Source organism: Chrysoperla carnea, unplaced genomic scaffold (assembly GCF_905475395.1).
Source record: "Chrysoperla carnea unplaced genomic scaffold, inChrCarn1.1, whole genome shotgun sequence".
NCBI classification, from domain to species: Eukaryota; Metazoa; Arthropoda; class Insecta; order Neuroptera; family Chrysopidae; genus Chrysoperla; species Chrysoperla carnea.
In genome coordinates, this window is record NW_025408244.1 from 64225 (window position 1) to 79195 (window position 14971).

Consider the following 14971-nt stretch of genomic DNA (forward strand, 5'->3'; position numbering starts at 1 on the left):
TGGCCTGTTGGTGTAGAGAACGCTGTGTATTTTCGGCACCCAGGGGACAGCATTATTTGATAGTAAGCGCTAGTTAAATCGATCACTGAATAGCAGCGTGAGCCACTCAAGCTCTGAAAAACATTCTCCATATTAGGGGAGGGAAAGCCGTCGAAGATAACTTTCGCATTCAGGCGCCTATAATCGATACACAGCCTGTTTGAACCATCTTTTTTCTTTATTAAAAAGGCTGGAGCCGAGTATTCACTCCGGCAAGGTTCGATAATGCCTTGCTCCAGGAGGCCGTTGATGTGCTGTTCCATTTCAAGCGCTTTAGGGGGTGAAAGTGGATAGGGTGGGCTCCGTACCGGTATACTGTCCTTTAAACGTATGGTGTACCAATAATCACGAGCACAACCGATTTTGTTGGTGATTGTGTCACTAACGCGATTCAATAACGTTTCGAGACGGGAAGATTGAGTTTTCGGCAACGTAGGTGATGTGACGATGTTATTTATTGTACAGACTGTCCCTGGACACATGGGGATGGGTATTTTTGGGTTGAACATGAAGGTCACTAAGCATTTTTCGAAATTTAAAATAGCCTTCATGTGTTTTAAAAGATCAACACCCATGATTAAACTGAAAGTTAGGCTTGGTATTATATGAAACGCTGTCTTCCAAGTAAATCCGCCAATTCTGATAGAACATGTCAGCAACTGATGGACATTAGTGACAGTACCATCCGCTAATATAGTTTGGAGCGTTGTGGTGGAGATCTTGCCTAAACCAAGCTTTACTGTAGCTGTTGCCAATTTTTTATCACAAAAACTATGAGTGGCCCCTGAATCCAGAAGGCAATCGTACGTACAAGGTCCTATGGTTACGGGTATTGTAGGTAGGCTAGTATGTTGTGAACGAATTGATAATAATTTGCGACGTCCCATTAGACAACGATGGGGGGGACGAGACGGGGTTTGGTTGATTGTATTGTAATTGGAGATTTCAACTAGTTTTTTGTAGGTTTAGACCTACTGGAGTTCTGCTCCATTTGTGCGTACATTACTTGTCTATCCGTTATTTGACGCACCTCTTGAGCTACTAGGTCAAGTATTTCAAATGAATCCGGTACCATCCTAAATTTGCAGATATCATATGTCGCCCTATTCATGCGAGCCCAAAGAATTGTAATGATCTCCTGCTCACTAAGGTTGGCTCCAATGATTTTAGATTTGAGTTTAATATCATCAATGAACGCCGTGAATAATTCCTCTGGACGTTGCCATCTATACAAGTGTTCTGATATGAGCAGGGACCTTTCGGCCGGCGCAAAAAATACATCTAATATCCTGAAGCGAAGGGAGTCCCAGGTGGGATAAGATTGGATATTTGTAGCCCACCATCTTTGAAAATTTCCGTCACAAAACTGGAGGAGATGTGTTAGAAGAGGTTTCTCCTCCAGGACGTGTAGTTCTGCGAGCTTTTGGATTTCCTCCAGGAATTTTATTATGTTCGGTTTGCTGGAGCCGTCACACCGAGGGAAGTCTTTGAAGTACGTATCTATGTTTACCTGATACTTAATTTTATACATATTATTATCTCCTAAATTACTATGTGATAAATTTATTAACGACTTATTCGCATTTTGATTGCAGGGTTGGCTACATGCTATCTTACTTATGGATTCACATAAATATTTTAATTGGAGATTTACCTCGTGAATATCATGCTCGTGTGATGCGTTGAGTCGTGTTTGGGAACGCATAAACTGGATGACTCTTGATGGTGTGGCGTCCTCCTCTCCTACTGCTGTTGTTGTCGCAGGTTGACCAGGCGGACCTGCAGGTGCTGGTGGCGCAAGAACAGGATGATGTGATGGAGTTGTATTCAATTGCGTAGTTGGCGCATGATTCACATTATTTGGATACGTTGGAAGAGCTTGTCCATACTGTGGAACACTCCCCAACCCATAACCAAAATACTGATGCAGTTGTGCAGACGACGCAGGTGGAACCATACCAGGCGCCGGATTCAATATCGGTACGTTTCCAGGACTCGTACCAATAGTTGATTGTGGTACATTTCCAGCCAAAACTGTCGTGGGTAGGGTGGGATTGGCTTTCGACACTGATGGTGCTATTGTCGTAATACCATGAGCACCTGGAATATCTGGCGGAGTAGCGTAACTTGGTGAAGTTGCGTCAACAATGGTACCCAATCCAGCAGTGTTACTTGTTGTCGTTGTTGTGTTGACGGCGATTGTTGTAACCACCATTGGAGCATCTGCTGATGATGTCGTGTGCTTGTTGGACCGTGTAGTCGGCATCCTCTGGCAGTTCACCTAGACGTTGCGCTCGTACGAACAATGGAAAAAAAAATTAGTAGTATGTATTTTTTTTTTTGCAAAATTTATTTTAACTTATGAGCCAATAATCCTTTTTTTTTTTTTTTTTTTTTTTTTTCTAATCCAGACTCGATCAACTACCCTACGCTATATGCTACCAACTTTGGCATTTATTAGAAAACTTTAAGTCAAAATCCTCTATTAAATTGCCAACTGTGGCATCGATGACAAGTGGAAGCGTTTTTTATCCGCGATCTTAGTAAGTGTGATCGAATCTGAAAAAAAATTAAAGTGGACAAAGGAACGGTCTAGGATAGAGTAGTAGTCTGTGATTTTACTACAACTCTATGGGCTATCAATAAAATGTCAAAATATTTGACGACAACAGAAAACACATGTAAGTAATTTTTTTCTGCACTTAAGTTAATTTATTGAATTTAAAATATAAAGATTCTTTTTTTTGTTTTTAGAATTTACAATATATCTTGCAAGATAAAATGATTAAAAGAATTACAAAGAAAATAATATAAAACTAATATTCTCCAAGACAAATGCACAATATGACATAACCTCTTTAAGGTAAGGTTTTTGTTTGTTAAATTAACTCAGTGTTTTTTCTTTTTTTTTTATAAAATATGTTAAACTATATTGAAACTGAACCGTTCCGATCTTGTAGTTAAATTCTTTGGTGGAGTGATCCAATTCACCACCTTCTGTCTCCGACCCGTTACTCAATTTATTCTAATATTTCACCGGGCAGAATACCGTGAAGCTTAAATTCCGCGAAGTGTAGCGCCGAGCGAGAATTCGAGACGCCCTTAAATGGCAGTCTAACTCGTGGTCCGCTACACTTCCAAAACGCGGTATTGATCACGTTCCACACAAATTTTATATATGTAATTAAAATCAGTCGGAAAGATTCAGTTGCGTATTTTTTTTTTCTTTAAAACTACGTATTTAAACTTTTAAAAATTTTTGTAGGTAAATCTCCAACTACTCGCGCATACGAAGTACGACAGAAGGAAATAATAAACGTACCTTAAAATTCTAGGAAAAACCACCACAGGATGACCGAGCGATACACAACCAAACAAACAACACCAGCCGTTGATGAAATGTCCAGGTATAATTAATTTGATCGTTCAAGTAAGTCCACTTCTTGAAGTTAAACCAATTATCTTTATTCCAGATTAAAAGACCCAATCCATCAATTGTCCGATGTAATATTCAAAACGTGCTCGCGTTGCGGGCACGGACGTGTAAAATTATTAATTTTTAATAAATTTTATAACTGATCCTTGATGTGTACCATTCAACGGTGATTTTTTTCAAGAGAGCCTCCTCTTTAAATTGTCTCAGCTTTTAGGCTCTGTTGTGTATCTCTACGCGGAACTACGTTGTTTTTATTTGTTACCTTTTAATTATTGTTGCGCGTGGTGGCTATTCACACGTTAGCGTGTATTGACGTCCGTTCACACGCTAGCGTGATTTTAATTCAACTTTTTTAATTGCCTAATTTTGTTAGTTTTTTTTTTATTTTATTTTTTTTTTATTTGTGTGTGTGTTTAGATTTAGATAGGTTTTTTTTTTTTTTTTATTTATTTATTTCTTTTTTTTTTTTTGTATTTTTTTTTTCTTTTGTAACTATTTCTCTTCGTGTTCGTGTTTTTTAATGATTATTACTTCCTCTGTTTTAATCCGTATAATGTTTTTTTTTGATCGCGCTTATTACTCTAATTTAAAAGATTTTTAATTACTATCAACCAAACCTACAATCAAAATACTGTGAACCGAATTTGAACGGTTCATGTATAGTCATGACATTCTAGTTGTAAAATCGGAAATTTTCAAAAAATGTTTTTTCTATCGAAAAATGTCAAATTTGATCATTTTTGGCTTATTTATACTTAGTCCAGTCATAGAGGACCTCTTTGTATACATTTTGACTTACTTAGATCAAAATTTCAATGATTTGTATAGTCATGACTCTCATGTTGAAAAATCGAAAATTTTCAAAAAATGTTTTTTCTATCGAAAAATGTCAAATTTGATCATTTTTGGCTTATTTCTACTTAGTCCAGTCATAAAGGACCTCTATGTATACATTTTGACTTACTTGGATCAAAATTTCAATGATTTGTATAGTCATGACATTCTAGTTGTAAAATCGAAAATTTTCAAAAAATGTTTTTTCTATCGAAAAATGTCAAATTTGATCATTTTTGGCTTATTTATCTTAGCCCAGTCATAAAGGACCTCTATGTATACATTTTGAGTTACTTGGATCAAAATTTCAATGATTTGTATAGTCATGACTCTCATGTTGAAAAATCGAAAATTTTCAAAAAATGTTTTTTCTATCGAAAAATGTCAAATTTGATCATTTTTGTCTTATTTATACTTAGTCCAGTCATAAAGGACCTCTATGTATACATTTTGACTTACTTGGATCAAAATTTCAATGATTTGTATAGTCATGACATTCTAGTTGTAAAATCGAAAATTTTCAAAAAATGTTTTTTCTATCGAAAAATGTCAAATTTGATCATTTTTGGCTTATTTATCTTAGCCCAGTCATAAAGGACCTCTATGTATACATTTTGAGTTACTTGGATCAAAATTTCAATGATTTGTATAGTCATGACATTCTAGTTGAAAAATCGAAATTTTTCAAAAAATGTTTTTTATATCGAAAAATGTCAAATTTGATCATTTTTGGCTTATTTATACTTAGTCCAGTCAGAAAGGACCTCTATGTACACATTTTGACTTACTTGGATCAAAATTTCAATGATTTGTATAGTCATGACATTCTAGTTGTAAAATCAGATATTTTCAAAAAATTTTTTTTCTATCGAAAAATGTCAAATTTGATAATTTTTGGCTTATTTATACTTAGTCCAGTCATTAAGGACATCTATGTATACATTTTGACTTGCTTGGATCAAAATTTCAATGATTTGTATAGTCATGACTCTCTTGTTGAAAAATCGAAAATTTTCAAAAAATGTTTTTTCTATCGAAAAATGTCAAATTTGATAATTTTTGGCTTATTTATACTATGTCCAGTCATAAAGGACCTCTATGTATACGTTTTGACTTACTTGGATCAAAATTTCAATGATTTGTATAGTCATGACATTTTAGTTGTAAAATCGGAAATTTTCAAAAAATGTTTTTTCTATCGAAAAATGTCAAATTTGATCATTTTTGGCTTATTTATACTATGTCCAGTCATAAAGGACCTCTATGTATACATTTTGACTTACTTGGATCAAAATTTCAATGATTTGTAAAGTCATGACTCTTACGTTGAAAAATCGAAAATTTTCAAATTTTAAAAAGATGTTTTCCTATCGAAAAATGTCAAATTTGATCATTTTTGGCTTATTTATACTTAGTCCAGTCATTAAGGACCTCTATGTATACGTTTTGACTTACTTGGATCAATATTTTAATGATTTGTATAGTCATGATTCTCATGTTGAAAAATCGAAAATTTTCAAAAAATGTTTTTTCTATCGAAAAATGTAAATTTGATCACTTTTGGCTTATTTATACTTAGTCCAGTCATAAAGGACCTCTATGTATACATTTTGACTTACTTGGATCAAAATTTCAATGATTTGTATAGTCATGACTCTCATGTTGAAAAATCGAAAATTTTCAAAAAATGTTTTTTCTATCGAAAAATGTCAAATTTGATCATTTTTGGCTTATTTATACTTAGTCCAATCATAAAGGACCTCTATGCATACATTTTGACTTACTTGGATCAAAATTTCAATGATTTGTATAGTCATGACTCTCATGTTGAAAAATCGAAAATTTGCAAAAAATGTTTTTTCTATTGAAAAATGTCAAATTTGATCATTTTTGGCTTATTTATACTTAGTCCAGTCATAAAGTACCTCTTTGTATACATTTTGACTTACTTGGATCAAAATTTCAATGATTTGTATAGTCATGACTCTCATGTTGAAAAATCGAAAATTTTCAAAAAATGTTTTTTCTATCGAAAAATGTCAAATTTGATCATATTTGGCTTATTTCTACTTAGTCCAGTCATAAAGGACCTCTATGCATACATTTTGACTTACTTGGATCAAAATTTCAATGATTTGTATAGTCATGACTCTCATGTTGAAAAATCGAAAATTTTCAAAAAATGTTTTTTCTACCGAAAAATGTCAAATTTGATCATTTTTGGCCCATTTCTACTTAGGCAAGTCATAAAGGACCTCTATGTATACATTTTGACTGACTTGGATAAAAATTTCAATGCTTTGTATTGTCATGACATTTTAGTTGTAAAATCGGAAATTTTCAAAAAATGTTTTTTCTATCGAAAAATGTCAAATTTGATCATTTTTGGCTTATTTATACATAGTCCAGTCATAAGGGACAATATGTATACATTTTGACTTACTTGGATCAAAATTTCAATGATTTGTATAGTCATGACATTCTAGTTGTAAAATCGGAAATTTTCAAAAAATGTTTATTCTATCGAAAAATGTCAAATTTGATCATTTTTGGCTTATTTATACTTAGTCCAGTCCTAAAGGACCTCTTTGTATACATTTTAACTTACTTATATCAAAATTTCAATGATTTGTATAGTCATGACTCTCATGTTGAAAAATCGAAAATTTTCAAAAAATGTTTTTTCTATCGAAAAATGTCAAATTTGATCATTTTTGTCTTATTTATACTTAGTCCAGTCATAAAGGACCTCTTTGTATACATTTTGATTTACTTGGATCAAAATTTCAATGATTTGTATAGTCATGACATTCTAGTTGTAAAATCGAAAATTTTCAAAAAATGTTTTTTCTATCGAAAAATGTCAAATTAGATCACTTTTGGCTTATTTATACTTAGTCCAGTGATAAAGGACCTCTATGTATACATTTTGACTTACTTGGATCAAAATTTCAATGATTTGTATAGTCATGACTCTCATGTTGAAAAATCGAAAATTTTCAAAAAATGTTTTTTCTATCGAAAAATGTCAAATTTGATCATTTTTGGCTTATTTATACTTAGTCCAATCATAAAGGACCTCTATGTTTACATTTTGACTTTCTTGGATCAAAATTTCAATGATTTGAATAGTCATGACTCTCATGTTGAAAAATCGAAAATTTGCAAAAAATGTTTTTTCTATTGAAAAATGTCAAATTTGATCATTTTTGGCTTATTTATACTTAGTCCAGTCATAAAGTACCTCTTTGTATACATTTTGACTTACTTGGATCAAAATTTCAATGATTTGTATAGTCATGACTCTCATGTTGAAAAATCGAAAATTTTCAAAAAATGTTTTTTCTATCGAAAAATGTCAAATTTGATCATTTTTGGCTTATTTATACTTAGTCCAGTCATAAAGGACCTCTATGCATACATTTTGACTTACTTGGATCAAAATTTCAATGATTTGTATAGTCATAACTCTCATGTTGAAAAATCGAAAATTTTCAAAAAATGTTTTTTCTATCGAAAAATGTCAAATTTGATCATTTTTGGCTTATTTTTACTTAGTCCAGTCATAATGTACAATATGTATACATTTTGACTTACTTGGATCAAAATTTCAATGAGTTGTATAGTCATGACATTCTAGTTGTAAAATCGGAAATTTTCAAAAAATGTTTTTTCTATCGAAAAATGTCAAATTTGATCATTTTTGGCTTGTTTTTACTTAGTCCAGTCATACGGTACAATATGTATACATTTTGACTTACTTGGATCAAAATTTCAATGAGTTGTATAGTCATGACATTCTAGTTGTAAAATCGGAAATTTTCAAAAAATGTTTTTTCTATCGAAAAATGTCAAATTTGATCATTTTTGGCTTATTTCTACTTAGGCAAGTCAAAAAGGACCTCTATGTATACATTTTGACTGACTTGGATAAAAATTTCAATGCTTTGTATTGTCATGACATTTTAGTTGTAAAATCGGAAAATTTCAAAAAATGTTTTTTCTATCGAAAAATGTCAAATTTGATCATTTTTGGCTTATTTATACATAGTCCAGTCATAAGGGACAATATGTATACATTTTGACTTACTTGGATCAAAATTTCAATGATTTGTATAGTCATGACATTCTAGTTGTAAAATCGGAAATTTTCAAAAAATGTTTTTTCTATCGAAAAATGTCAAATTTGATCATTTTTGGCTTATTTATACTTAGTCCAGTCATAAAGGACCTCTTTGTATACATTTTGACTTACTTGGATCAGAATTTCAATGATTTGTATAGTCATGACATTCAAGTTGAAAAATCGGAATTTTTCAAAAAATGTTTTTTATTTCGAAAAATGTCAAATTTGATCATTTTTGGCTTATTTATACTTAGTCCAGTCATAAAGGACCTCTATGTACACATTTTGACTTACTTGGATCAAAATTTCAATCATTTGTATAGTCATGACATTCTAGTTGTAAAATCAGAAATTTTCAAAAAATTTTTTTTCTATCGAAAAATGTCAAATTTGATAATTTTTGACTTATTTATACTTAGTCCAGTCATTAAGGACACTATGTATACATTTTGACTTACTTGGATCAAAATTTCAATGATTTGTATAGTCATGACTCTCTTGTTGAAAAATCGAAAATTTTCAAAAAATGGTTTTTCTATCGAAAAATGTCAAATTTGATAATTTTTGTCTTATTTATACTATGTCCAGTCATAAAGGACCTCTATGTATACGTTTTGACTTACTTGGATCAAAATTTCAATGATTTGTATAGTCATGACATTTTAGTTGTAAAATCGGAAATTTTCAAAAAATGTTTTTTCTATCGGAAAATGTCAAATTTGATCATTTTTGGCTTATTTCCACTTAGGCAAGTCATAAAGGACCTCTTTGTATACATTTTGACTTACTTGGATCAAAATTTCAATGATTTGTATAGTCATGACATTCTAGTTGTAAAATCGAAAATTTTCAAAAAATGTTTTTTCTATCGAAAAATGTCAAATTAGATCACTTTTGGCTTATTTATACTTAGTCCAGTGATAAAGGACCTCTATGTATACATTTTGACTTACTTGGATCAAAATTTCAATGATTTGTATAGTCATGACTCTCATGTTGAAAAATCGAAAATTTTCAAAAAATGTTTTTTCTATCGAAAAATGTCAAATTTGATCATTTTTGGCTTATTTATACTTAGTCCAATCATAAAGGACCTCTATGTTTACATTTTGACTTTCTTGGATCAAAATTTCAATGATTTGAATAGTCATGACTCTCATGTTGAAAAATCGAAAATTTGCAAAAAATGTTTTTTCTATTGAAAAATGTCAAATTTGATCATTTTTGGCTTATTTATACTTAGTCCAGTCATAAAGTACCTCTTTGTATACATTTTGACTTACTTGGATCAAAATTTCAATGATTTGTATAGTCATGACTCTCATGTTGAAAAATCGAAAATTTTCAAAAAATGTTTTTTCTATCGAAAAATGTCAAATTTGATCATTTTTGGCTTATTTATACTTAGTCCAGTCCTAAAGGACCTCTTTGTATACATTTTAACTTACTTATATCAAAATTTCAATGATTTGTATAGTCATGACTCTCATGTTGAAAAATCGAAAATTTTCAAAAAATGTTTTTTCTATCGAAAAATGTCAAATTTGATCATTTTTGTCTTATTTATACTTAGTCCAGTCATAAAGGACCTCTTTGTATACATTTTGATTTACTTGGATCAAAATTTCAATGATTTGTATAGTCATGACATTCTAGTTGTAAAATCGAAAATTTTCAAAAAATGTTTTTTCTATCGAAAAATGTCAAATTTGATCACTTTTGGCTTATTTATACTTAGTCCAGTGATAAAGGACCTCTATGTATACATTTTGACTTACTTGGATCAAAATTTCAATGATTTGTATAGTCATGACTCTCATGTTGAAAAATCGAAAATTTTCAAAAAATGTTTTTTCTATCGAAAAATGTCAAATTTGATCATTTTTGGCTTATTTATACTTAGTCCAATCATAAAGGACCTCTATGTATACATTTTGACTTTCTTGGATCAAAATTTCAATGATTTGAATAGTCATGACTCTCATGTTGAAAAATCGAAAATTTGCAAAAAATGTTTTTTCTATTGAAAAATGTCAAATTTGATCATTTTTGGCTTATTTATACTTAGTCCAGTCATAAAGTACCTCTTTGTATACATTTTGACTTACTTGGATCAAAATTTCAATGATTTGTATAGTCATGACTCTCATGTTGAAAAATCGAAAATTTTCAAAAAATGTTTTTTCTATCGAAAAATGTCAAATTTGATCATTTTTGGCTTATTTATACTTAGTCCAGTCATAAAGGACCTCTATGCATACATTTTGACTTACTTGGATCAAAATTTCAATGATTTGTATAGTCATAACTCTCATGTTGAATAATCGAAAATTTTCAAAAAATGTTTTTTCTATCGAAAAATGTCAAATTTGATCATTTTTGGCTTATTTTTACTTAGTCCAGTCATAATGTACAATATGTATACATTTTGACTTACTTGGATCAAAATTTCAATGAGTTGTATAGTCATGACATTCTAGTTGTAAAATCGGAAATTTTCAAAAAATGTTTTTTCTATCGAAAAATGTCAAATTTGATCATTTTTGGCTTATTTCTACTTAGGCAAGTCAAAAAGGACCTCTATGTATACATTTTGACTGACTTGGATAAAAATTTCAATGCTTTGTATTGTCATGACATTTTAGTTGTAAAATCGGAAAATTTCAAAAAATGTTTTTTCTATCGAAAAATGTCAAATTTGATCATTTTTGGCTTATTTATACATAGTCCAGTCATAAGGGACAATATGTATACATTTTGACTTACTTGGATCAAAATTTCAATGATTTGTATAGTCATGACATTCTAGTTGTAAAATCGGAAATTTTCAAAAAATGTTTTTTCTATCGAAAAATGTCAAATTTGATCATTTTTGGCTTATTTATACTTAGTCCAGTCATAAAGGACCTCTTTGTATACATTTTGACTTACTTGGATCATAATTTCAATGATTTGTATAGTCATGACTCTCATGTTGAAAAATCGAAAATTTTCAAAAAATGTTTTTTCTATCGAAAAATGTCAAATTTGATCATTTTTGTCTTATTTATACTTAGTCCAGTCATAAAGGACCTCTTTGTATACATTTTGACTTACTTGGATCAAAATTTCAATGATTTCTATAGTCATGACATTCTAGTTGTAAAATCGAAAATTTTCAAAAAATGTTTTTTCTATCGAAAAATGTCAAATTTGATCATTTTTGGCTTATTTATCTTAGCCCAGTCATAAAGGACCTCTATGTATACATTTTGAGTTACTTGGATCAGAATTTCAATGATTTGTATAGTCATGACATTCAAGTTGAAAAATCGGAATTTTTCAAAAAATGTTTTTTATTTCGAAAAATGTCAAATTTGATCATTTTTGGCTTATTTATACTTAGTCCAGTCATAAAGGACCTCTATGTACACATTTTGACTTACTTGGATCAAAATTTCAATCATTTGTATAGTCATGACATTCTAGTTGTAAAATCAGAAATTTTCAAAAAATTTTTTTTCTATCGAAAAATGTCAAATTTGATAATTTTTGGCTTATTTATACTTAGTCCAGTCATTAAGGACACTATGTATACATTTTGACTTACTTGGATCAAAATTTCAATGATTTGTATAGTCATGACTCTCTTGTTGAAAAATCGAAAATTTTCAAAAAATGGTTTTTCTATCGAAAAATGTCAAATTTGATAATTTTTGTCTTATTTATACTATGTCCAGTCATAAAGGACCTCTATGTATACGTTTTGACTTACTTGGATCAAAATTTCAATGATTTGTATAGTCATGACATTTTAGTTGTAAAATCGGAAATTTTCAAAAAATGTTTTTTCTATCGAAAAATGTCAAATTTGATCATTTTTGGCTTATTTATACTATGTCCAGTCATAAAGGACCTCTATGTATACATTTTGACTTACTTGGATCTAAATTTCAATGATTTGTAAAGTCATGACTCTTACGTTGAAAAATCGAAAATTTTCAAAAAATGTTTTCCTATCGAAAAATGTCAAATTTGATCATTTTTGGCTTATTTATACTTAGTCCAATCATTAGGGACCTCTATGTATACGTTTTGACTTACTTGGATCAATATTTTAATGATTTGTATAGTCATGACTCTCATGTTGAAAAATCGAAAATTTTCAAAAAATGTTTTTTCTATCGAAAAATGACAAATTTGATCATTTTTGGCTTATTTATACTTAGACCAGTCATAAAGTACCTCTATGTATACATTTTGACTTACTTGGATCAAAATTTCAATGATTTGTAAAGTCATGACTCTCATGTTGAAAAATCGAAAATTTTCAAAAAATGTTTTTTCTATCGAAAAATGTCAAATTTGATCATTTTTGGCTTATTTATACTTAGTCCAGTCATAAAGGACCTCTTTGTATACATTTTGACTTACTTGGATCAAAATTTCAATGATTTGTATAGTCATGACTCTCATGTTGAAAAATCGAAAATTTTCAAAAAATGTTTTTTCTACCGAAAAATGTCAAATTTGATCATTTTTGGCTTATTTCCACTTAGGCAAGTCATAAAGGACCTCTTTGTATACATTTTGACTTACTTGGATCAAAATTTCAATGATTTGTATAGTCATGACATTCTAGTTGTAAAATCGAAAATTTTCAAAAAATGTTTTTTCTATCGAAAAATGTCAAATTTGATCATTTTTGGCTTATTTATCTTAGCCCAGTCATAAAGGACCTCTATGTATACATTTTGAGTTACTTGGATCAAAATTTCAATGATTTGTATAGTCATGACATTCTAGTTGTAAAATCGAAAATTTTCAAAAAATGTTTTTTCTATCGAAAAATGTCAAATTTGATCATTTTTGGCTTATTTATACTTAGTCCAATCATAAAGGACCTCTATGTATACATTTTGACTTTCTTGGATCAAAATTTCAATGATTTGAATAGTCATGACTCTCATGTTGAAAAATCGAAAATTTGCAAAAAATGTTTTTTCTATTGAAAAATGTCAAATTTGATCATTTTTGGCTTATTTATACTTAGTCCAGTCATAAAGTAGCTCTTTGTATACATTTTGACTTACTTGGATCAAAATTTCAATGATTTGTATAGTCATGACTCTCATGTTGAAAAATCGAAAATTTTCAAAAAATGTTTTTTCTATCGAAAAATGTCAAATTTGATCATTTTTGGCTTATTTATACTTAGTCCAGTCATAAAGTACCTCTCTGTATACATTTTGACTTACTTGGATCAAAATTTCAATGATTTGTATAGTCATGACTCTCATGTTAAAAAATCGAAAATTTTCAAAAAATGTTTTTTCTATCGAAAAATGTCAAATTTGATCATATTTGGCTTATTTCTACTTAGTCCAGTCATAAAGGACCTCTATGCATACATTTTGACTTACTTGGATCAAAATTTCAATGATTTGTATAGTCATAACTCTCGTGTTGAAAAATCGAAAATTTTCAAAAAATGTTTTTTCTATCGAAAAATGTCAAATTTGATCATTTTTGGCTTATTTTTACTTAGTCCAGTCATAAGGTACAATATGTATACATTTTGACTTACTTGGATCAAAATTTCAATGAGTTGTATAGTCATGACATTCTAGTTGTAAAATCGGAAACTTTCAAAAATGTTTTTTCTATCGAAAAATGTCAAATTTGATCATTTTTGGCTTATTTCTACTTAGGCAAGTCAAAAAGGACCTCTATGTATACATTTTGACTGACTTGGATAAAAATTTCAATGCTTTGTATTGTCATGACATTTTAGTTGTAAAATCGGAAAATTTCAAAAAATGTTTTTTCTATCGAAAAATGTCAAATTTGATCATTTTTGGCTTATTTATACATAGTCCAGTCATAAGGGACAATATGTATACATTTTGACTTACTTGGATCAAAATTTCAATGATTTGTATAGTCATGACATTCTAGTTGTAAAATCGGAAATTTTCAAAAAATGTTTTTTCTATCGAAAAATGTCAAAATTGATCATTTTTGGCTTATTTATACTTAGTCCAGTCATAAAGGACCTCTTTGTATACATTTTGACTTACTTGGATCATAATTTCAATGATTTGTATAGTCATGACTCTCATGTTGAAAAATCGAAAATTTTCAAAAAATGTTTTTTCTATCGAAAAATGTCAAATTTGATCATTTTTGTCTTATTTATACTTAGTCCAGTCATAAAGGACCTCTTTGTATACATTTTGACTTACTTGGATCAAAATTTCAATGATTTGTATAGTCATGACATTCTAGTTGTAAAATCGAAAATTTTCAAAAAATGTTTTTTCTATCGAAAAATGTCAAATTTGATCATTTTTGGCTTATTTATCTTAGCCCAGTCATAAAGGACCTCTATGTATACATTTTGAGTTACTTGGATCAGAATTTCAATGACTTGTATAGTCATGACATTCAAGTTGAAAAATCGGAATTTTTCAAAAAATGTTTTTTATTTCGAAAAATGTCAAATTTGATCATTTTTGGCTTATTTATACTTAGTCCAGTCATAAAGGACCTCTATG

At 29.7% G+C, this 14971-nt stretch overlaps 1 protein-coding gene and 1 long non-coding RNA gene across 2 annotated transcripts; one reads left to right on the top strand and one right to left on the bottom strand.

The window, feature by feature from the left end:
* Positions 1-1397: 1397 nt before the first annotated feature.
* On the bottom strand, positions 1398-2305 carry LOC123304847 (mucin-5AC-like). The gene is made up of 2 exons (XM_044886410.1): positions 1694-2305; positions 1398-1499 (listed from the first exon to the last, which is right to left on the bottom strand). Exons 1-2 carry the CDS (start codon positions 2303-2305, stop codon positions 1398-1400), a joined length of 714 nt encoding a protein of 237 aa, XP_044742345.1.
* Positions 2306-2832: 527 nt separating this feature from the next.
* LOC123304845 lies at positions 2833-3618 on the top strand. The gene is made up of 3 exons (XR_006536804.1): positions 2833-2902; positions 3305-3446; positions 3513-3618. It is a non-coding gene; the product is annotated as an uncharacterized LOC123304845 (long non-coding RNA).
* The last annotated feature ends 11353 nt before the right edge of the window (positions 3619-14971 follow it).

Coding starts and splice junctions, on each gene's coding strand:
- LOC123304847 (XM_044886410.1), bottom strand. CDS start 2,305: ATGCCGACTACACGGTCCAACAAGCACACGACATCATCAGCAGATGCT. Junction 1,500..1,693: donor ACGAGCATGATATTCACGAG/GTAAATCTCCAA, acceptor TGACGGCTCCAG/CAAACCGAACATAATAAAAT.